The sequence below is a fragment of the Orbicella faveolata genome, unplaced genomic scaffold (assembly GCF_042242905.1).
Source record: "Orbicella faveolata isolate gen_17 unplaced genomic scaffold, um_ofav_v1 contig_47, whole genome shotgun sequence".
NCBI lineage: Eukaryota > Metazoa > Cnidaria > Anthozoa > Scleractinia > Merulinidae > Orbicella > Orbicella faveolata.
The window spans coordinates 9,293,393-9,314,840 of NW_028301577.1; the positions used below are offsets into that span (position 1 = coordinate 9,293,393).

The 21,448-nt window shown below is 39.9% G+C and overlaps 3 protein-coding genes across 3 annotated transcripts in view; 1 reads left to right on the top strand and 2 right to left on the bottom strand.

The window, feature by feature from the left end:
• Positions 1-1,074: 1,074 nt before the first annotated feature.
• On the bottom strand, positions 1,075-3,189 carry LOC110052606 (uncharacterized). Its single transcript, XM_020758745.2, has one exon. It carries the CDS (start codon positions 2,417-2,419, stop codon positions 1,604-1,606), a length of 816 nt encoding a protein of 271 aa, XP_020614404.2. The 5' UTR covers positions 2,420-3,189; the 3' UTR covers positions 1,075-1,603.
• Positions 3,190-3,943: 754 nt separating this feature from the next.
• Positions 3,944-19,926, top strand: LOC110052594 (uncharacterized). Its single transcript, XM_089279249.1, has 16 exons — positions 3,944-5,696; positions 6,478-6,598; positions 7,339-7,493; positions 8,387-8,496; positions 9,264-9,355; positions 10,626-10,742; positions 11,198-11,290; positions 12,101-12,142; positions 12,666-12,779; positions 13,447-13,518; positions 14,010-14,072; positions 14,436-14,573; positions 15,138-15,248; positions 16,941-17,057; positions 17,831-17,938; positions 18,558-19,926. Exons 1-16 carry the CDS (start codon positions 5,460-5,462, stop codon positions 18,785-18,787), a joined length of 1,920 nt encoding a protein of 639 aa, XP_089135375.1. The 5' UTR covers positions 3,944-5,459; the 3' UTR covers positions 18,788-19,926.
• Positions 19,927-21,124: 1,198 nt separating this feature from the next.
• LOC110052591 (uncharacterized) overlaps positions 21,125-21,448 on the bottom strand; it is a 42,697-nt gene continuing 42,373 nt past the window's right edge. Inside the window, exon 16 of the mRNA XM_089279251.1 lies at positions 21,125-21,283. The gene's annotated coding sequence lies outside the window, so the exon portion shown is untranslated. The remainder of the gene's footprint in view (positions 21,284-21,448) is intronic.

The window sequence follows — 21,448 nt, forward strand, 5'->3', positions numbered from 1 at the left end:
CCCCTTACCCACAATCCTCTCCGGGCCGTTATTAATTAATCAGTGTTTCATGGAATGTGTTTATCAAAAATTCCGGAAATTTCGATTGGAATGCAAATGAAACAAAAATTATCTGGGCACTTCGTTTGGACATTGTGGACTATGTTTTGAGGTGGTTGGTATGGTTGGAAAATTGCTGTATCGATCTCCTGTCTAGACGTAAACGCTAAATTATCTATTAAACACCTGCGTACGAGACTGAAACTGAGCATGCGTAACTATATCAGTTCACGTTACGTCAGTGTTTGTCAATGTTCCATTTATGCTGACCACCCAGATCTCCCACGGCTAGGCGTCAAACAGAGAGAGAGCTGGGCACTAGATATTCTGTTGAATTTATCCGCTCTGGATAGCGCTCTAGTTTACATGTGAAGGAAAGGCGTATTAAAACGTATATAAATATATAAAATATTTATTTACAGACGTAAACATTACGTGTGGATGGGTCCTGAGCTGAATTGAACACAACACTTGGTATTATATTTGAAATTCCTCTTTTTTGTTGGAAAATGAAATAAAAATCGAAGTCTAGAAGAGTCAAAATCGATTCCTTGAATTCGTAACTGATCTTTTCTACATCTCGCATAGTACTGAAGATCACGCGTGATAATTCTCAGCCAGTCTCGCTCCTTTCAATGCTGTCGTATGGAATTAACTATTAGAGGAAAAATTAAGACGTGGAGGGTTTAGTCCGGCAAGTTTAGTTAAGGTTGGACGATACACTGTTGCTGAGATATTTATATATTTTTAATGAGATGCAAGTGAAAAGCAAACGCTAATAAAGGCTGGTTCGTTATCTGAAAACCTCTTTTCACCTTCTATTCAAGACATAGCTTTCTTCGTCTTAAAGTAAAGGTTACCATATTCATAAAATATAGATAATTGATAATTATATTGGGACACATTCGACATTTTAGGCCGCAACGATTTATTGATATATAAATTTATTTTCTTCTACTGAACTTAATTGGATCTGGGGTTTATGAGATTCAGTATGTACCGATTTGTTTTTACTCAAGCCAAATCCGAGCCAAATTCTTTAAGAATTTCATAGCGTTTTTTATTCTTGCTGGCTTAGATAGTAACTTATATAAACGAAATTTCGTTTAATGCTAGTTTACAACAGAAACTTCTCAATCAAATTGTATGTGACAACACTTGGGCATTTCCGTGGTTTACACGTATACGTAATTAACGCGCACTTGTGTGGATGATCAATTTCCGATTGCTGACATTTAGAGTTAAACACGCACACACACAAACCACATGCATTTATATATATACATCAAAAGATTTGAATGATTAGTTTATAACTGGAAAAGGGTAAAAGTAGTTTAATTTTTTCCTCTGAGGATTACAAAAGTAGACATGCAATAATGCAGTCCATTTACTTGTAGGTTGAAGGTGTGTCGTCAATATTTCGTGTTTTGCAAAAAAAAAAAAAAAAAACTAAGAAAACAAAAAACGGGTGGTTTGATATTTTCGCACTTCATTTAGAAGTAAATAACTCTAACTGTATATATTTGTTGACAAAAGTAAGCTGAGATTTTCCTTAGGAACATAATCACTTCCTTGTTTTTCTGTTAATCTTGGCTAACTCTCCATAAAGTGTGTTAACGTCATAAACGATTTGTTTTGGTCCGGGCCTAATCTTGTATGGCTCTAGGCTCTCGTTGAACTGCGCAACAACCTTTCTTTCAACTTCGGTCTCGTGGTTTCGATAACTCTTCAAAGCTTCTTGATCAATTTGCGGTTGTCTACTCGGAGGATTTACAAGATTTGTTTTCATGCCTATGTAGTTTAAAGCTCGATAGTGAGCGATCTCTATTTGCCTCGGAGCCTTATAGTTTTCAGTCCACGGAGGGGCGCTCTTCACTCTTTCTTTTTTATCCGCGCAGAACGAAATTCGTTGCCACATTTTGCAACGCATGTCCAGAACAGTGACTGGTCTCCCAAACTCGCTTGTCTTGAAAGAGTACATCTTTTTGTAAGGCACTTCAAATTGCTGACTCATCCGTTTTAGAACGCGCGAGGGGTTTTTCTCAGCGCGCTCGTCGTGCGCGGCGCTGTTCTGCAATTCGTCACTTTTCTTGGAATTTCTTTTGGATCCCATGGTGTGCTCGGAACGCTGACTTTCAAAAGCTAGATTCCAGCGTGCTGACTTGAAAGTACTCACTACAGCCTCTTGCTCTTGAGCAATTTTGGCACTTCTCTGTAGATGACTTAAAAACTTCTTGGCCAGTAGAACTTGCCTTGCCTCTATCTCAGAAACGAAGTAGTCCGTTTGTCTTTTCAAGCGTCCAAGCCGTTTCGAAAGCTCCTTTTGCTCCATGATATTCGCTCCGAGATTTCCCGTCTTTATCTTGCTCTTGTCGCCCATTTTCAATTAAAATTTTGCACGACTGTGAGCGTTAACACATGTAGCTGGCGGCGAAATTGTCTGTATTAGCCTCTAAATGTCAAGTTACTATATAAACACCAGGTTGCAAAATAATGATTTCGCGTCTAAATAGCCTGCGTTTTAGTTCATTAGGGCAATCCAACCTTTTCCGAGTGAGTCGTTGAGACAATTCCGTCCTGGTTCCACGAGATATTTCCTTGTGGCGTGCGATATAAAACGGATCATTCTCGAACTGTTTTGAAAGATATCAAATATTCGGACTCTAAGGTTGGTTGCTATGCGAAATATTATTCACATCGCGGACACCTGATTGTGAAGTTTCAATGTCTATCTCCTGGTATGAAAACAATAGTTCAGCCTGCCCAATCACATTCCCCCAAACAAGCGCTTTAATGAGAAATCATTCGCCTTTCCGGCTGCAATGACGTAATTATGCGGACAGGTGGACTTGTCATGTTTATTGGAGTAAAGAGGCCCTCGTGTATACGAACAGCAGGTGTCCGTATGTTTGTTTGAGTAAGCAATAGGACGCAAATTAATTGCAATTGATTCGAGAACGCTGGAATAATTCAAAAACGTAATAGGAGATATGAAAAAAAGCCTTAACTTTACGCTGGTAAACGTGACTGACAACGGTTTATGCCGACACTTGTTTGGCAGGTGATACTACGGAGGAAATTGAAATTGCTTACGACTTGATGCGATCTTCTCTCGCTTTTAACAAAAAAAAAAAAATGAAATCGTTGCAACGTTCAACAGATTATAGTGGTCGTCAAAATGGCGATGTACCGGCACAGTTTTTCGGAGTTACTGAGGTTTTCTCAAATGACATGATCAGTATTTATATTTGTGATCATTTTAATTGATATGAGAAAGCAGACAATTATATAGGTGTTGGAATTATGCAAATAAGCGCACTCTTTCTGCGAAACTGTTTTCGTGTTTTCCTTTTTTATATTGAATATTCTATGAAGATGGGTTCAGTTAATTAATTTCGTGTCTGCAAAAATCTTGCTCTTAATACTGCCTTCACAGCAAGCATTTTACCCCCTTTTAATATTCTAATTCCGAGTAAAATTCCGCGTAAATAAACATGATTCTAAGTTTTAGTCTGTGTATAGCACCCCATAGTGTATGACCATTCAGTTGAAAGCTATTGAGCGGTATTTTCATATGATGCTATTTATTGTGCTGTAGAAGGTGGCTGCGGCAAGCCTTAGTTCTGTAGATAAAACCCTAGTGTGTCTCAACTTAACTAAAACCCTTCAACCAGTACGTTCATCTGGAGCTGTTTGTTTAAAAAAAAAATTGAAAAATGATGAATATTTCATTTCTTTTGTAAAATTTGGCATGAATACAGTTGACATATTTAGTCGGCATATCAACCATAGAAACAAGCCAATATGAAGGCAAGAATATAAATAGAAGTTACCGTTTAATTTGAGCTCTGTATAAAATAAAATGAACGCATTTTGAACAAATACTTTTAAACTGTCACGAAGTTTGTCTTTTCAGTTGACCATCGTTTCTATCATAGATGTGTTCGTTGATTCAACTTGATTGTGATCTTTCAAGTTCACTCGTCTCCATTTTGATCGTATAAAGCCATCATTGTTGTTTAACGAAGTTAGCCAATTTTGCTAATTCTGCCACTATAATTTTTAACCTCGTTGTTAATAGCCTTCTCAATCAGTTCTACAATCTCAACTATACGCTTTTGTTCCGTCTTGAATTGGCGTAATATTAGCTCTTTGATGTTATCTTGCCTTAGAAAACCTGTGCTCTACATCGAAGACTCTACATTGACTTAATTCATTGTAAAAGAGGTTCAGACCCTTTAACGCGCTCCAAGCTTCAATCCTTGTTTACCTCAAGTCTTTTATTTCCGGGGTAGGTTTCGTTTGATTTTAACTACATATCAAAAGACATAAATTAATCTATACTGAAACTAATACTACACATTGCATATGAAAAACTAACTAGATTACAACAATCGTGACAACCCTGAGGATTTTAACACGATTTTAACAACAGATAAGTCAAATAAATGGAAGAATACTAGAATCATGACTGGCGAATTGCTGTAGTATTACTATTACTCTTACATAATATACCTGCTCAGGAACGCTTTACATGAAGTGTACTTTCATATCCCATCGAAAGGTAAATTCTCGCTCGCTATCGACACGCGCGTGATTCCAATAACGCCGACCCACCCCACAGGCGGTGGCCTGATAGTCAGCGCGCGCGCTGAAACTAGATCGAGCGGTCCGGGTTAATTGGAGCCTGGTCGAGGTCACTGCGTTGTGTTTTTGGGCAAAACACTTTACTCTCACAGTGCCTCTCTCCACCCAGGTGTATAAATGAGTGCCGGCGAATTTAATGCTGGGGGGTAACCCTGCAATGGACTAGCATCCCCTCCAGGGGGAAGTAGAAATAGTCCAAGTCGCTCAATGCTACGAAAACTGGGATAAGCTCCGGCCTAATGGGCCACTTGGCCCGACGCAGACTTTTATCCTACCTACCCCACCCACAGGAACAAGTTTTAGGCCAGCCCTCAAACACCCAAATGGTTTGTTGTGTGGAAATTAGAGGTCAATGATACATATAACCTTTTAACGGGTACTAGCAAAAAACATTGCTTTGTTTAGTTAATTCATTAGCAACTGTGTAGCACGTTAAATACACGCACGGTACAAAGACAGATTACTGCCTTAGCTTGTAATAAAAGGGAAACAAACTACGAAACAAGCAAGAAACAAGTTTCACTCTACTGGTTGTTTAAAAGCTTCGATGAAAATATCAAGAAGAGAGCGCAGAAACTCATCGAAAACCAAGTCTTAGTTCTCTCGCACTCTCTGCGTGGCAAATGACCCGAAAAAATAAACAAGCAAAAAATACTGTAAACTAAAATCTCAGCTGGGTGTATAACCACGTGTTGTGCTAATAATTGATTTAGTCAGGCACAACAAACAGTATTCAATAGTTACATTTAGTTATCGAATATAAACAATAAGTCATGTCTCCACGCGTTAGAAACACACATGATGTCTTCTGCCGTTTGGTTTGTCTAGTTTTTTACTTCATGTTACAGTTTTCTGTAAGAGACATGGTCTTGTCTGTCTACATTACGTCGCCTTCAAGAGGGGATTTCGCGACTTGTAAACTTACAATGGAAGAAAAGGAAAAGTTCCTAACTGAACACAACAAATTTCGCGGAATGGTTAATCCGTCTGCGGCCGACATGGAATATTTGGTAGGTACAGACCGAATCACGGGCAAAAACAGTAAACCAGGGCGCTCATTGTGGCTTGTAATATTTATACGCATGAAAGATTTCCTACTCGAACGCGTTTTCAGTCGAAATGCGTATTTTTGCATATAGCACTAGTTATTTCACATTCGTCTATCATCAAGATTAACTATTTGTTCGAACAACGAAACAAACCTAGGGGTACTCTCTTAAATGGGCTATATAGGTACGGCCCTAAAGGGCATGGTTTTTAATTCGTTCTGGTCAGAAATAGGGAATCAATTTTGGCCATTTTGGTCTCAATAGGGCATGGGTTTTGCACTTTAGTTTTGAACTGGGTATATATTGTTTTAGAAGAAGCTACTTTTTCATCATTATCGATAAGACCATCAACAAAAGCCTTTCACCATGCCTTTAACATTGGTCTGAACTAGGCAACTAATTATAGGGCAGATCCGAAACATGGTCTTCACTAGGGTATGGAATTTCTGTTCAGGTCATTAATAGGGTAGGGAAAATCGCAGATTTTGGTCTTAAATATGTTAAGGGTTTTGGAAACCGGGCCCCACACCCCCCACCTAATTTTTCTGAGAGTACACTCCCAGGGAAAACAGACAAATCAATTGAATTTGTATAACAGTAATCAGCGGTGATTGTTTGTCTTGTATCCTTTAAGTTCACGGATTTTGTACTCCTGCTTCCTGTCTTCTTCCAATAAGTTGACACTTTCGTAGGACTATGTCGGTATTCACAGCACGTACTGATCGTATCTCTGTATTTGCAGACGTGGGATGACAATCTCGCCAACTTAGCTCAGATGTGGGCAAATAAGTGCATATGGGATCATGGATTTGTGAAGTTCGGTGACCAGTATCCTTATCCCGTTACCTTTACAGGACAAATAGGTATTTATAATTCGTATCATTCGTAGTTGCCCAGTGGGACACATTTTTGCTCATAAAGTACAGTGGAAGCCCGTTAATCTGGTCACGAACGGGTCACAAAAATCTGGTGGTATTATCAGGGTGGCCGTGTTAACGGGGTTCTTTGAATAAGAAAATGACTGACTAAGTTTTTGTTCGGGCCAGAATAAAGTGGCTGTAATAACGAGGTGACCGCAAGGCGGGGTTCCACTGTACATCCAAATACGTCTGTTGATGCCTCAAACCTCAACGTATTCGGTCCAGTATAGCATATTGGGCCTGATTGAGCCTTGAAACATCACATTCAAGGAACTGGAGGAGCCAGCTGGCTGGTAAATACTGGCGATTACCCCTCGTTCATGAAACGTTTAGAAGTGTTCCAACTCCCTCTCCATGGGATGTGGGTCCATTGCAGGTCACTGCCCAGCTTTTTCCAGCTTGCCCCAAGGATGACTTAAGCGAACCACCCAATAAATCGCTGGCTAGCGGATATCATAAGTGAGTTTATCAATGTTGAACTGACATGCTCAGAACAACCGGGCCTCCGGTGTCGATTTGCTCTCTTACGATAAAATCGAAAATTTACTGGAAAATTTGAGTAAAAATTAGTGGTCTCAGATTCGTAGAAACGGCGTTAGAACTGTCATCTCGTCTCTTGAATTTACCATTTGCAACCTCCTTATTGCTTAGCATTTAATTGCTGCTGGATTTTTCCCTGGTAGGTCAAAATCTCGCGCGCGAGGCGGGCGAGCTTGACAATCCAGAAAGTCGCGTGGAGAGATGGTACAATGAATACAAGAAATACACGTACAGCAAGTTTCAGAGCCCAATGAGCTCCGCTGTCTGTTCCTCAGGAGTATGCGGACATTACACGCAAGTAAGTCGTGGAGAAACACGGAGCTTCCTACGTACACATAGTCTGTATACAGACGTTTTCCCCAGCCCCACACCCTTGCGTTTTGGCTCGTTCATATTCCACGCGCAGGGTTAATATTTTGCTGCGCTTGCGAAAACAACGAACTCAAGACAAAGTAGAGGGTATGTCGACAGACTACCCGCAAACGGTTGACGAGGCCATAACTTAGTTCTGCCGCTTGAAAGGACAGAGCATTTTAAAACAATTTTTGTAAATAGATGACTATATAACTTACTTTAATAATTTTCACTATTTTAAGCCATTTCTTTGTACCATCTCACGGATTCATCGCATTGCATGTATTAATGTATTTATACCTTTTTTTATTATTACTACGCCCTTTTTATTGAAAATTGGTCAAACGGATGTTTTGAATTCTAGTTTTAATAAAGAACGTTACTTATCTGTGCTAATAATCATTAATCGTTGAAATTTAATAATTTTTTTTTTGTAGTTAGATCTTGAAGAAATACTTTTAACCTTAATTGTTTTTTATCACTGTATTTCTTCGCTAAATTTAGTTACTTTAGGGCACCTACTCGGCTAGTTCCATAAACTATTTTAGGGGTCCCAAACTCCACACAATCAACCTTGTATTAAAACTATTTGTCTTCCTTTATCTCCTTTTCTTTTTCTCTTCAACACTTTATTTTTTAATCACAATTGTAAATTATTTCATTAATGCTATTTATCATCTTCTATATGTAATTTTTTCATATATTTATATATATTCTATTTTTTCTGACACCTCTGTAAAATTAATGTTTGTGAAAGTTTAAATTAAAATTGAATTAAATTGTAATCGTTGTGTGCGTTTCAAGGGGTGTCTAAGTTTAACTGTACCTTCTCTTTAGCTTGCGTGGGCAAAGTCCAAGTATGTTGGATGTGCAGTAGCTTTTTGTGCTAACTTTTTCCCAAGTTATGGCCTTGGAGGGACAATGGTCGCTTGTGACTATGGCCCAACGTAAGCACGAGCTCTTGTTGTACTTATAGTCTAGTATTTTATCTGTTACTTCTTCCATGCTTTTCAAACTGCCTGATAATGTCTATAACTAGATAAACGCAGAGCATATAACGGAGCTTCGTTTTTTGAAAAGATTATCCTAAATTTTCCAAGTTCGTGGTTTGTAATCCGTGTTAATCTTCTCCATCCTTAACCATCCTTGTTCCTCTATGGTTTATTATTATCTCTTCAGTGTTTTTCTATCTTAGTTAACTATTATTTTCAGGTTTCCTTCAATTTAAAAGTATCTTTGTACGTGTTAAAAATAACTCAAAGCGCATAAACCATCCTTAAAGGATTCAAAGAGGACGTACATCGAACAAGATTATTCTAAACTTTGGAAGTCGTACGATATTCTTTAAGAAAAAAAAAGTTAAAAGCTGAGTTAAACGCTAAGTTCAAACTACTTATTTACCTGCATTACAACTGACAAGAATTTAAAAAATTGTACCAAGTGAAACCACAAAATAATTCAAACAATTCGTGACACTCTTCATGAAGTAGCGCATGGAATACATTTACTTAGAGTTTATGAACAGTTAATGGTCTTCTTATCTCAACTTTTCCTCCAACTACCTTAAAAACACAACGAAAAGCTTTGACTTTATAAAAAGAACTATTATCATGAAAAATATGTTCCTTGAGGATTGATATACTGGCTTGACAAGCAAGATTATCATAGCACTGAATTTCAAGTTATGCGTGTTGCTTTTATACTTTCACTCTAGAGGTAACATGATTGGCGAATATCCTTACAAGACAGGAACTCCATGCACTAAATGCGCCTCTGGTAGAGGATTCTGCTACAAGAATCTATGCAGTAAGTAAAAAACGTTTAAATCTCACCTATTTGTAGCAATCCACCGTAGGAAAAAAGATGGGGGCTGTACATTTTACCACAATGCCTTGCGAACCTAACACAGCCAACAAAGTACGAAGAAAGCCAAACTTTTACAATATTTGTCCCTGTACTAAGGACATTGAGTAGCCTAGTTTTGCAACGTTTCTGTACGTTTTTATGAACGTTGTTAAGGTTTTCGTGCGCGAAGAATTATGGGTAAATATACCAGTCACCATCTTTTTTCCTGCGGTGGATTGGTGAAGCTTGTCATAGATTCCGTTTAAAGTCACTTGGCAATAAGGAACCGTCCACACTAGGCCGGAGGAGTTGGAAAACGGAACTTTTACTCTGAAAACGCATCGTTTTCGGTCCACACTATGCCAGAGGAATTTAAAAACGCAACTATCACCGGTCATTTTGGATTTGTGTTTGAGGAAAACTCAATCCGGGAAATCACATGATTATCGCTGGGTCATCGTTTTCACAAAGCTTCGTTTTCAAAATGTTTTCTGTCCACACGAAAACGAAAAGCCGGCGTTTTCAAATTCCTCCGGTTTGAAGAGCGTTTTCGAAAAGTTCCGTTTTCGTGACGAATTAGTGTGGACGGTAGGCCTAACCGTGCAAATAAAGCTGCATTTTCAAATTCCATCGGCGTAGTGTGAACAGGGCCTTGGTCTTACTCATCCCTAGCGGGCTGTGCCGTCCTCGGGAATCAAACATATCGACCTACAATTAAATTATGGTTGCCACACACTAGAGCACATGTTGCGGGGACATGAAGCGGGGACACGTTGCAACGACAGTTTGTGTCATGTTCGTTTCCGAGCGTGCGAAAAAGATCTTCGCGGGGACAAAATTTTGTCTCGGCAACAAGTCATATGAAATTCAACTGGTTTGGATTCGTGTGTCACGAGATAAGAACAAAATGACCTCAACTTTCGATGTCACAACGTGTGCACTGCTCTTACAAACTGCCCCTCGACAAGACATTTTTATGCCTCAATCCGCTTCGTGCGCAACAGTTTGCATACTGTCCTCGCAACATGCGTACTACATGTATGCGTAAACATGAAGGGGCTTGTCCCCGCTTCACTTCTCTGCAACATATCTCTTACTGTGTGACGACTAGCAACAGTTTCCAACAGTTTCCAGCAGTTTCACTTTGACGAATCAATACTACCACACTTTATCAAGTGATCTTTTACTTGCACACAGTATTCTAAACGTAAAGTAATCTTTCTGTTCGTAGGAGAATGTGCCGACTTCGACCAACATTGTGGTAAAACAACAGGTTTCCCAAAATCCATGTGTTCAACACAACCAGACTTAATGGAGAGGATGTGCCCAAAAATGTGCAACTTATGCAGTAAGTTAACCACATTTGACATTTCAATTAAGTTTTGAAATCAGTGCCCACCAAATAACTCCGGAAACCAAAATAAACATAAAACTTAATGTCGTGGTCTATTCAGAAGTTGTCATAAGAGTCGGGAGGAACGGGTGTTAGAAGGCGGCGGGAAAGGGGGGGGGAGGGGGAAGAGACAAAGAAATCCTTCTCAAAGACAATGTAGGGGTTGGGAGAGAAAAGGTGAGAGAAAAAGGCCTGTCGGGATTCATCTTTTGGGGGGAATGGGAGAAGGGGGTTTCCTTTTATCCCCCCCACTGCTTGTCCGCTGCAAATGTCTATTACTGATCTGTCAAAACTCGTCAATCTTTGACTTGCGAAAAAAATTATTTGATTCTTTTGCATGAAGGCTCCTTTTGCAAGAACTTTAGCCACATCACGATCATCCGATTTGTCTTGTTTTATCAACTCTTCAGGGTGCCCTTTGAAATGTCTTAATGGCGGAACAGTAAACCTTCAGGAGTGTGTTTGTGCCTGTCCGTCTGGTTGGCGGGGTATGGACTGTTCAGGTAAACTACATGAAGTAAGCTCCTCGGCATGAAAATAGTAGATTATCAATTTTTATGGTATGGTTTGCGTGACAGGAAAAAAATTCAATGGAGGTTGTGAAACTGAAGGCCTCTTTTCCTGCTGTACACTGTGTTTATTTTCGTAACAACTGAGGAACAGTTTTTGTGGGTAAGTGTATTCTGGACAAATTGGTTAAAAATTGGCTTGAATATTCAGGATAATAAAAGTTGATGAATCATTCTATTTCCAGCGCGCAAAACATATCTTTATCGGTTGAATAGTAATCCATCGAACAGAACACACCCTAAATAAGTTAGATTTGTTCAAAATAGATAGCCGACAACCGCAAAGCAGATGATAACGTACTACGTTCAAGATATTCCGTGATTTCTGCTAATATGACATGCGAAACATTTTTCAAATGTGAAATCATGAAGGGAAGATCGACGCCACTGAAGGGGAAGTGGGTGAAGAAAAAACAAACCCGATACTCAAAAATCAAGGACAAACGTGACGCTGGGCGAGACCATTTCAAAAGGGAGGAAAAACTCGTCGAAAAATTATATGGGACAATGAAACACAACAAACGAAACTGTTCAACAATTCGTGAGGAAAAAGAATGAAAATGAATGGAATTTATGTCTATAGAGTGAACGAGAATAGGGCCAAGAAGAGGATGTCTTACGCTTGAAAACTTATGAGGTTATCCAGTTTAGAATAGAAGATAGATCATTGCAGAACTATGCTAATATAGTGAGAACGTTGAGCTTAATTTCATAAATCCTAACTTTCTGATTCATTCCCTTTAGCGAAGGAATGCCCGCCTGGTTATTACGGAGAAAACTGTGAAAGTAAGCATATACTTCGTCCCTTATTTGATGAGCCTTTGGACTAAAAAAGTCTGAGTTTTGACCATAAGCTTACACTATTAATTTGCTGTTCTATTATCAGGCAGTGGAGCGCTGTTGTGAAACAGACGCAGACCTTAATGTTAGAAGAATCTATTACGAATGATGATTTTCCCAGTACATATACAACAAAAGTCCTCGAAAATATTCGTCTGTTAATGCCTGATGTATTTACCGTGTTTTTTAAATAAATAAAATAAAGATTTCTAGCAGAATTGCTAGATCTTTCTCAGGAAGGGGTTAGGGGGGGGGGGGGGGGGAGGGTAGGGGGATCGGAAAGAAGAAGACCTTTCTCTTTATCTTTATCTATTTTTCTGGAAAAGATCAAAGCGACTATGCTACCGTGGTATAAAAAGCCTCGAGGCAAGTAGCACTGAAGCAATTTTGGAGAAAACCGTGCTACGATTGGAAACTAAAAAGGCTAAAACGCAAACAAAACGTTGTTCAAAGCTCTGTCTGTTTTCAGATCGCTGTTATGACCGTGCTGGAAAGGAAACTTGTGAGTGGCGCGTGGCGAATGGGCACGACTGTAAAGCGGCTTATATGGAGTATGACTGCGCTGCTACCTGTGGATATTGCGGTAAGCCGGCTTATTCCTTTTACTTATATTTTCCGACCTTAACAATTTCGTGTAATGTACAGAAACTAGGAAAAAGTTGCTCTTACTTAACAAGATGCCAGAGTGCTGACATTATCGTTATTTCATACAAAGTCGCCCGCGTTACGAGTTGAATCACGCATCACGCGTGGCGAGAAACACTCGAGAGTCGCGCATGACATGTGAATCACTAGTCATTTCAAGCGTGACGATTATGAATTACGTTTCGCTCGTTTCACCCGTGTAGAGTATGAATCAGGAGTCACGCGTGAAGAGTGTGAATCACGATTCGCACGTGAAGCGAGTTGGCTTAACAATGCACTGACTTAAATAACCACACTTAACTGAAGTCAAGCTTTCGGGAATATTTTGCGCGCGTTTTTCATGTGATTATAAACCACCCACTTAAACCACCGAGCAATATCCTTTCAATTAAATTCAACAGTTAACAGAGATGGACTATTAGCTTATCTGTATACATATAGTTGGAATGCGACTTAAATAGGCCAAAAGCTAGATCAATAATGCTACGGGATAGTTTTTTTTAGCAACGATTATTGTTCGGAGACCTGGTTGTGAAAAGAGAGGTGCGTTTTACGACAATAGCTAAACAAGAAGCAAAACGTGATAACGTTTATTTTACCTTTAGATGACGGCAGTAAAATTACCACAACGCCACCTCCAGTTGCAGTAGTTGTTCCAACAACATCTCCGGTAACAGGTATGCCATGCCTACTGGTGAGATAGTTTGCCGTCATGAGTTGGTTATTCAGTGCAGCTTAAGGTTCCAACGTTAAAATCTGCATTGTGCTCTATCTCTTGGAAGTTTTCGTCGTTGGAAATGAACTAAGATAAAAAGCCTTTTAGAAAGCTCAACTATCGACAGAAGCGTGTTGTTAGTACCAATATTCTGTTTGAGAAACAAATGATTAAAATCATAGAGGCCAAACAGTTACAATTAGAAACATGGAAGTGAGGCATTTTCGATTAGACACACAGAAGCGAGGCAATTTCGACCAAGAACATTGAAACGAGGCAAACGAGGCTTTTGATCTTTAACACAGAAGCAAAGCAATTGTAACGGAGAACTGTTTATGTCCGTGATCTCAATTCTTGTGCTCATTTAATTAAAACTCATGCATACTCCTCAAACAACTCCAACCGAGAACTTGACTCTCTCTTCTTCTCTTCTCCTGTACTTCATATCAACAGTCCCTCCCCCGGCTACAACACAACCTGAAGTAGTGAGTTATCCAACAACAGCTGCGCCTCAAGGTAAGCGTGAATTGTGCACCAAACGTGGCTTTACGACAGAGGTTAAATAACCTCGGAGGGTCACTAAAGAATAGTTTGAAATGTCATTTGAGTTGTTGGTTCCAAAAACCCAATGCCTGGTTGAAACAGACGCCCGATTCTCTCTCGCGTGTGCCAGGTTTGGAATCAGTTACTTAAGCTAGAGAACTAACATTTAGGGCTCACTGGAAACTCTTTCTTAAACATTAGTAATGATAGGAACCCTCTCAAGAAATAAAGTGGTAAAATTTAACATGGATAAAGGTGTAACAGAACTCTAGTACAGGCCATATAAACACTAACACTCTTTAACTTAATCGCACTAAATATCTCTAATTGCTTCAGTTTTCTCAGTATCAGCATGTATAACCGACCTAGAGTCGTCCTGTGAAGGATGGGCAGCGGTGGGTGAGTGCGAAAAAAACCCGTTATGGATGATACCGAATTGTTGCGTCAGCTGTAAATACCATAATGCTCCAAAAGGTACGTTAACCATTTAAATGGTGCATATTTTGTCCATAACACCTTCAAGGAAGCCTTCTTGATTTCATTTTTTGCGCGTGCTAAAAATAAAAGAAAAAAGATTTTCTTTTTGAATAAATGCGAAAGAGAGCATTGTTCTGTACGGCGTGGAACCACTTATACGCCACTGAGGATTGCCTGTAGTAATGTTTAGTGGTTGAAAAATGCATACTTTGGTATCTTTTTTATACAACTATCTTTTTACTTCTGCTGTGAAAGGAAAAATACACTCCAGCGAAGTCCACGACGTTCTGGTATCTTTTTCAGGGGCACATTTGACCATTTGCGATAAGTATTTCTATCAGCTTTAAATAGGACATTCCTCAGGGTCAACGATGCATCAATAACGAAATTAATAACAAGAGAGACGAATAGCAAGTAAAGTACTGAATTATCTCTTCAAGTTCACAACACGCTCTTTACCGTACTCTTTATTGCACCCGTGGATTTGTGTAGACATATACCAGAAAAGTTCATTATTCTTTAAAAAAGAACTGAAGAGAGAAAATATTATCTGGTTTGCAGACTGCATTGATTCATCTGAAAAATGCGCTTCGTGGGCCTTCAATGGGGAATGTGAAGGAAACCGAGTGTGGATGACAAAAAACTGTAGAAAGAGCTGCAACGTGTGTGGAGGTGAGATCAATATATGAAAACTAGACCTAAAAACCTGAAAACTCAAAGGCTCGATCGAAGTGAATTAATTAATGAGACCCTGCTGGTGTGCAATTTAGTATAAATTATTAAAGCCACACCCACACAGGGGGAGGGGCAGATCTAACAGTACCAGCGAGGATGGGTGGCAGGGAAGACAGAGCCTATCTCCCCTAGAGTAGCGGCGTCTCTAGGGGAACCTATGTTACTAAGGGGACCAGAAGAGGGGTGCCCTTCTGGGAGGACAATGGGTCAGATGGTACGATGGCACCATCCTGGAGAGATCCGGACCTATTTCCTTGGAAGTAACATAGGATGGACCAGAAGATGGGGTACCCCTCTGGGAGGACAATAGGTCAGATGGTACGATCACACCATCCTGGAGAGATCCGGACCTATTTCCAAGGGTGGCCATAGCACTTACTGTGGGGCAAAGTGCCGCCTAGGTTGCACTTCCCTGCCACCAAAAAACCTTTATTGACTAAGCAGCTATGGTTTACACACAATATAACAAATAGAACGTGGCAGTGAATAAACCGAGAAGGTTCAGCAGGCGAAAGCCACCTTCTCACGAAAGGTAATTACAACCACATTGAGGAAAGAGATGGGAAAGGACAAAGCTACCAATACAGGGAGGGAGGGAGGGGAAAGCGGAGAACGGCGTAGCTTGAATACTAGCTCACAAATGGGACAGGATCAGAAAACAATGGGGTTTTACTAACTGGGGATTGAAGGAGTTGGGAGGGGTATAGCACGCTGAAATCAGATGAGAGCATGGTGGAAAATCACTGGGAGCTTTGTCGTATGATTTCCCATATAGTAAAACTATTGGGTTGCATTGGACATTGACCTAAGGTTATTGCACAATGGCTAATAAGGAAAAGATAACAGAACTGGTGAGAACCTTGGATGACAGCTCTGATGTAGACTACAGAGCTCATTAACCACAGTTTAAATGCTTAAACTTCTAATTAACCTAACACACGACCGTTAAAGGACTGGATGAGTTCCAAGGACTTGAGTGTAATGTTCGTTTTTGAAGATATCTATAAAGGGAGGTTTGGCGGATATTTTCCCCAACTCCCCCTCTCTAACCGCGTAAGGTTCTGTCCGCGTTTCAAAAAGAAAAAGGTCGAGAAGTATGGTTGCTGATTATGGCAGCCTCCACACTTCGCCGGAGGAATTTGAAAACGGAGATTTCACTCTAAAAACGTATAAAATGGTTTTCGTCCACACTACGCCGGAAAAATTTAAGAACGCAACAATGAAAGGTCATTTTGGACTTGTGTTTAAGGAAAATTAAACTCGGGCAGGGAAGTCACAGGATTATCTTGACGCCATCGTTTCAAAATGTTTTCCGTCCACACGAAGTTCCCCAGTTTGAAGAGCGTTTTCGAAAAGCTCTGTTTTCGTGACGCATTGGTGTGTACGGTAGGCCTAACCGTACAATTAAAGCTGCGTTTTCAAATTCCTCCGGCGTAGCGTGGATGCTGCCTTAGTCATTACCTCTTGACAAAAACAGAAAAAACCAAATTAACGCATGACTGTGTTACTACAACGACAGGCCTCACAGGACAAAGACCCACACCCTCTACTGAGGCATATCATTGTAACAGGCGAAGCTTCTTAATATACATCATGTAATGCACTAATCAAGCTTATCGTGCAACGCAGATTGCAAAGACACAGATGACAGGTGTCCATCTTGGGCTTTATTGGACGAATGCAGCTCGGGAAGCAGAATAACATGGATGAACACCAACTGTAGAAGGAGCTGCGGCTTGTGCAAAGGTGAGAGTTGTTGATCAAGGCAGTGATCAGATTCGTATTTTTTTTTTGACTGTGCGTTTTTCTTTTTGAGATAGCAATTTACACTTTATACCCCAAAATATCTTCAAAAATTATTTTCTGATAGTAAAATAGACCTTTTCAGCTTGGGCGATTTGTTTTCCCACTACAAAAATTATTCATTAATATACAGGCGACTGTTTGAAAATTCGAAAGCAAGAATTCTCAAGAGTATCATCACATGGTCTGAAATGGGGCAACAAGCCGCCCAAGCTAAAGAGTTCTATATGGTCCTCTTCCACACCATTATTTAAGACCCCCATGGGTATACGATGTACACCATTTCTGTCGTAAGTACTTTGAAATCCTCAAATAAAAGCCGAGGAATTTTTAACTAGGACCATTTCGGAAAAAGGAATCTAATAAGGCTGTCCCCCCCCCCCCCCTCCCTTCCATCTCACCCTCTCTCCTAACCAGGAAAGAGGAGGGGAAGGGGAAGAAAAACTAATTAAAGAGTTTTGCTAATCAGTGAATAATCTATTTTCGGTCAACATTTGCCCAGATAACCATATTTACACAGATAAACATACAGGTCTCTTTCCAGAAACGATAATGGTCTTCGGTATGTGAATAGGTGAATTTTGGTTATGCTGTGGTGCGAAGAAAAGCTTGATTTGTAGCCCGTCGAGGAAATACTTGCATTGTCATGCAACGTTCCTTTAGTTTTCCATGTAAAAGTTTAATCGTCAAAGATTTTCAAAACCTTTTTTTGATAGTTTATGACAGATACAACGATTGCCCCGCCTGGTCGGCGATGGACGAATGTAAAAAGTCTAATTGGACTTGGATGGTGGATAATTGTCCTAGGAGCTGCTACGTTCCTTGTAAGTACATTTTAATAAATGGTAAAATATCGAAGATCTGTAACTAACTCCTCCTGACTAGAATAGTACCATGGAAAGAGGCACGTGACGAGAATTTACAAGATTAGCAAAAGGACATGGCATAGACGTACAACTAAATGTACATTAAAGTAAACTGTCGATGGTGGAATCTGATTGGACAGATCAATAATGACCCTTATTCGCTGACCCTGTCGAAAAAAGAGAATACTCGCGCGCGTTGTTCTTGAAAGGAAAAATTGCTCTGAGTTTTCACGTAAGAATGCTCAAGGTTTAGCCTCATTCTTCACGTTGCCTACCAAATCAGTAACACATGTCGCCTTGTTTCCAGATTCAGTATTATTTTCAGGTTGGAAAAAAAGATCCAAGAGTTTGGAGTTTGAGTAGAATGTTTCCAAGTAAAGTAAATAAATCACTGCAAAAATTCTCCTAATAAAGTACCAAGATCTCATTGTTGAATGCCTAAGAATAACCCTGTTATATTACTGTCCCAAAGGAGACAATAATCCACGAGGACTTAGCGCAATCTCATGGACAAAACATTTATCACCCTCGGTTGTTTTCTCCTCTCATATTACGCAAATGACCGCGTCTTTTCTAGTTTCAGAAACCTCGTTTTGCGGTGGAAAAGAAAATGGTAATTACCAGGTCCCCACCACATGCCTAGGATACATTGCGTGTTCAAATGGCGTCACAAGTCACGTGGCCTGTCCCACGGGGAAGAAGTTCGACACAGTTAAGAGAATTTGCGAGACAGCGGATAGGGCCATCTGTAAAGTGATTATCCCGAGTAAAACGTCAAAGTGGTGGAAAATGATTGCCACTTTGTAATTACAGTGGAACCCCGTTAATGCAGTCAACAAAGGGCCATGAAAATTTGGCCACATTAATGGGATAGGGTCAAATTTCATGACTGGTCTAAACTGAGTGACGTCTTAACAGAGATACCATAATTGCACTTCTGAACAACTGTTCTTTAACAAGCATCCGGAATTCAAATATAATTTTTTCAAAATTAAAATTTCAATCAGTTCATAAAATATTAACATTGGAAAGATGAACATAACTGGTTCGAGTGGCTGTATAAACGGGGTAAAATTTTAAGGGATTATACAGGTTGGGATTTTAGAATGTAGCCGTTGGCCATATTAACGGGGTTTCCTTGTAAGAAAATGTACTGGCCTTTCGCTGGGACAAAAAAAAAAAAAAAACCGTAATAAAGGGGTGACCGTAAGGCGGAGTTCCACCGTAGATCGCTTTAGCTTTATGGCGGTCATACAAGTGTTTGGAAACAATGGATCGCTTTTCTTGCATTAAAAACATCAGCAAAGTGAGATATTTTTCCAGTAGATGGAAAAATAAGCTACATGAATTTCAAATTTGCAGCGCTGGAACCAAGACCATTAGAATCAGTAAATGCCCGCCATATTGGTTTAAGTGTGTTACCCAGATCCATAATTTTTAAACCTGCTCTAACATAAGTTAAAATACCCATGAATGAATTACGTATAATACTATTACTTTATTATTGTTAATAAAGAAAAGCGACAACACTTTGCTTTAGAATAGGTTTAAAAAAACTTATTTATACATAACATTCATTTTGTATTGTTGCATAAGATTCAGCAGTTATCTTGTTTAAAGCAAGGTTAAAGAAGGTACATCACGGTTTGCGCGTCTTGAAAAGTTTAGCCTAAATTTTTCAAGTTCGTCGTTTGCAGTCCGTGTTAATTTTCTCCATATTTAGCCATCTTTGTTCCCTTATGGTTTATTATTATCTCTGTAGTGTTTTTCTTTTTAATAAACTATTATTTTCAGGTGTCTTTCAATTTAATTCAAGGTAATTTTGTAAGCGGCTAAAATACCTTGATTGAGCGCCTTTAAGGCTTGTATCTACCGCTAAAAAGATTCTCCGGGTAGCTTTATCGCTATAAAATTAAATAAAATTGTTGCATTTGACTTGAAAAAAACACTTTTTTAATGTCTCAGATTTTGCTGTTTTCGTTTTATCATTGAGCAAATCATCACTTACTTTAGGTATTACAATCTTTTGACGCTGGAAAGTTCTCTCAATTTTGAAGGAAATTAAGGAGCTTCAAGTCCGGCTTTTAACTCCAGTATGTGTAGCATAAAGTGACTGAGAGTTTTGCTACCCTCTTGGATTGGTTGCATTCCATACCCGGTAAGGTCCCACCCCCCTCCCCCCTCCCCTACACACGTTATTTCATCAGTTTGCACAATAGTTCGCATGCACTTGTTTATACCAATTGGTGAGACACCCTGTAAGGTTTACATGTCTTGTCCGGAAAACATTAACATACGCAATTACGCGACTCGGCCAGAGCTTGGGCCCGGACCCTTAGCCCGGACCACATCTAACAGAACTTATGCTACATTCTAGAAAGTCTGTTAACATCGGTCATCAAGCAGGAAAATATGTCCTTCGAGACCGTGAAATGACTGATACACAATTCATGCTGGTCACTTTGAGACAAACCTGCCGGTGCTGCTGTTACAAACGCCAGCGATAAGTTTGAGAGCGGCCTTTGGAGCAAGATGAGAGGATGAACCGATATTGTTCCCTTATTTGGTAGTGGCGAAAATTGCTTTGATCGGCTGGGTAGTGTAAGAATTTCCGGAAAACAGGAGATTGTAGTGAATAAAAATTCAATCGGCATGCATGACCGCAAAAGTTTAAAACCAGTAGACAAAAAAGCACCGACATCGAAACTGTGAAATGCTATCGAAACTGTAAAAAAGAAATTAAAAGACCAGTTGGGGAGCAGGGATGGCGCAGTGATGAGAGCGCTCGCCTCCCACCAGTGTGGCTCGCTGGTTCGATTCCGGCCCGGTGACATATGTGGGTTGAGTTTGTTGTTGATTCTCGTCCTTGCTCCATGGGTTTTTCTCCGGGTTTTCCGGTTTTCCTCCCTCCACAAAAACCAACATCTCCAAATTCCAATTCGACCAGTTAAAAGGACCCGGAAGAAAACCAGCTAAGGCTGATGTGGCTTCCTCTCTAAATATTGCATTTTTTTTTATTCTCAGTTTACTAACGGGAGACGAAACAGTTTTTGTGGCTAGTAATCACACTACTTAGAAAGTATAAAAAGGGCACTCACGTGACATACAAGTGACTGTTATCCTATGCATCTTTCTGTCCAAGTCTTGTTCTATTTCTGGCGCTCTTGTCATGACCGACACCCAAGGCGGAAAATTTATTGACCGCACTCGTGTCCCAGAAGGTACGGAGAGGACCGGCTTGAGCAAAAGAATTTGCGCCTCCTTCGACATCACAAGCGGTTACGCAGGCGACGGAAAAAGGGCCTAAACGCAAGTTAAGAATGAGGAAACACATCACATTCATTGCATTATGGCCATCATCTCTACAATGATATTAATAGAAGAAAATAGTCCGAGGAACAACTCATGAGGAAGTCACAATCCGTCCACACTACGCTGGAGAAATTTGAAAACGGTGTTTACATTCTG

Excerpts from the sequence above, each read along its gene's own strand:
- LOC110052606 (XM_020758745.2), bottom strand. The coding sequence starts at position 2,419 with ATGGGCGACAAGAGCAAGATAAAGACGGGAAATCTCGGAGCGAATATC.
- LOC110052594 (XM_089279249.1), top strand. The coding sequence starts at position 5,460 with ATGTCTCCACGCGTTAGAAACACACATGATGTCTTCTGCCGTTTGGTT. Across the intron at positions 9,356-10,625 it reads CTGCTACAAGAATCTATGCA|GAGAATGTGCCGACTTCGAC; the intron begins GTAAGTAAAAAA and ends TTCTGTTCGTAG. Across the intron at positions 12,143-12,665 it reads TTACGGAGAAAACTGTGAAA|ATCGCTGTTATGACCGTGCT; the intron begins GTAAGCATATAC and ends GTCTGTTTTCAG.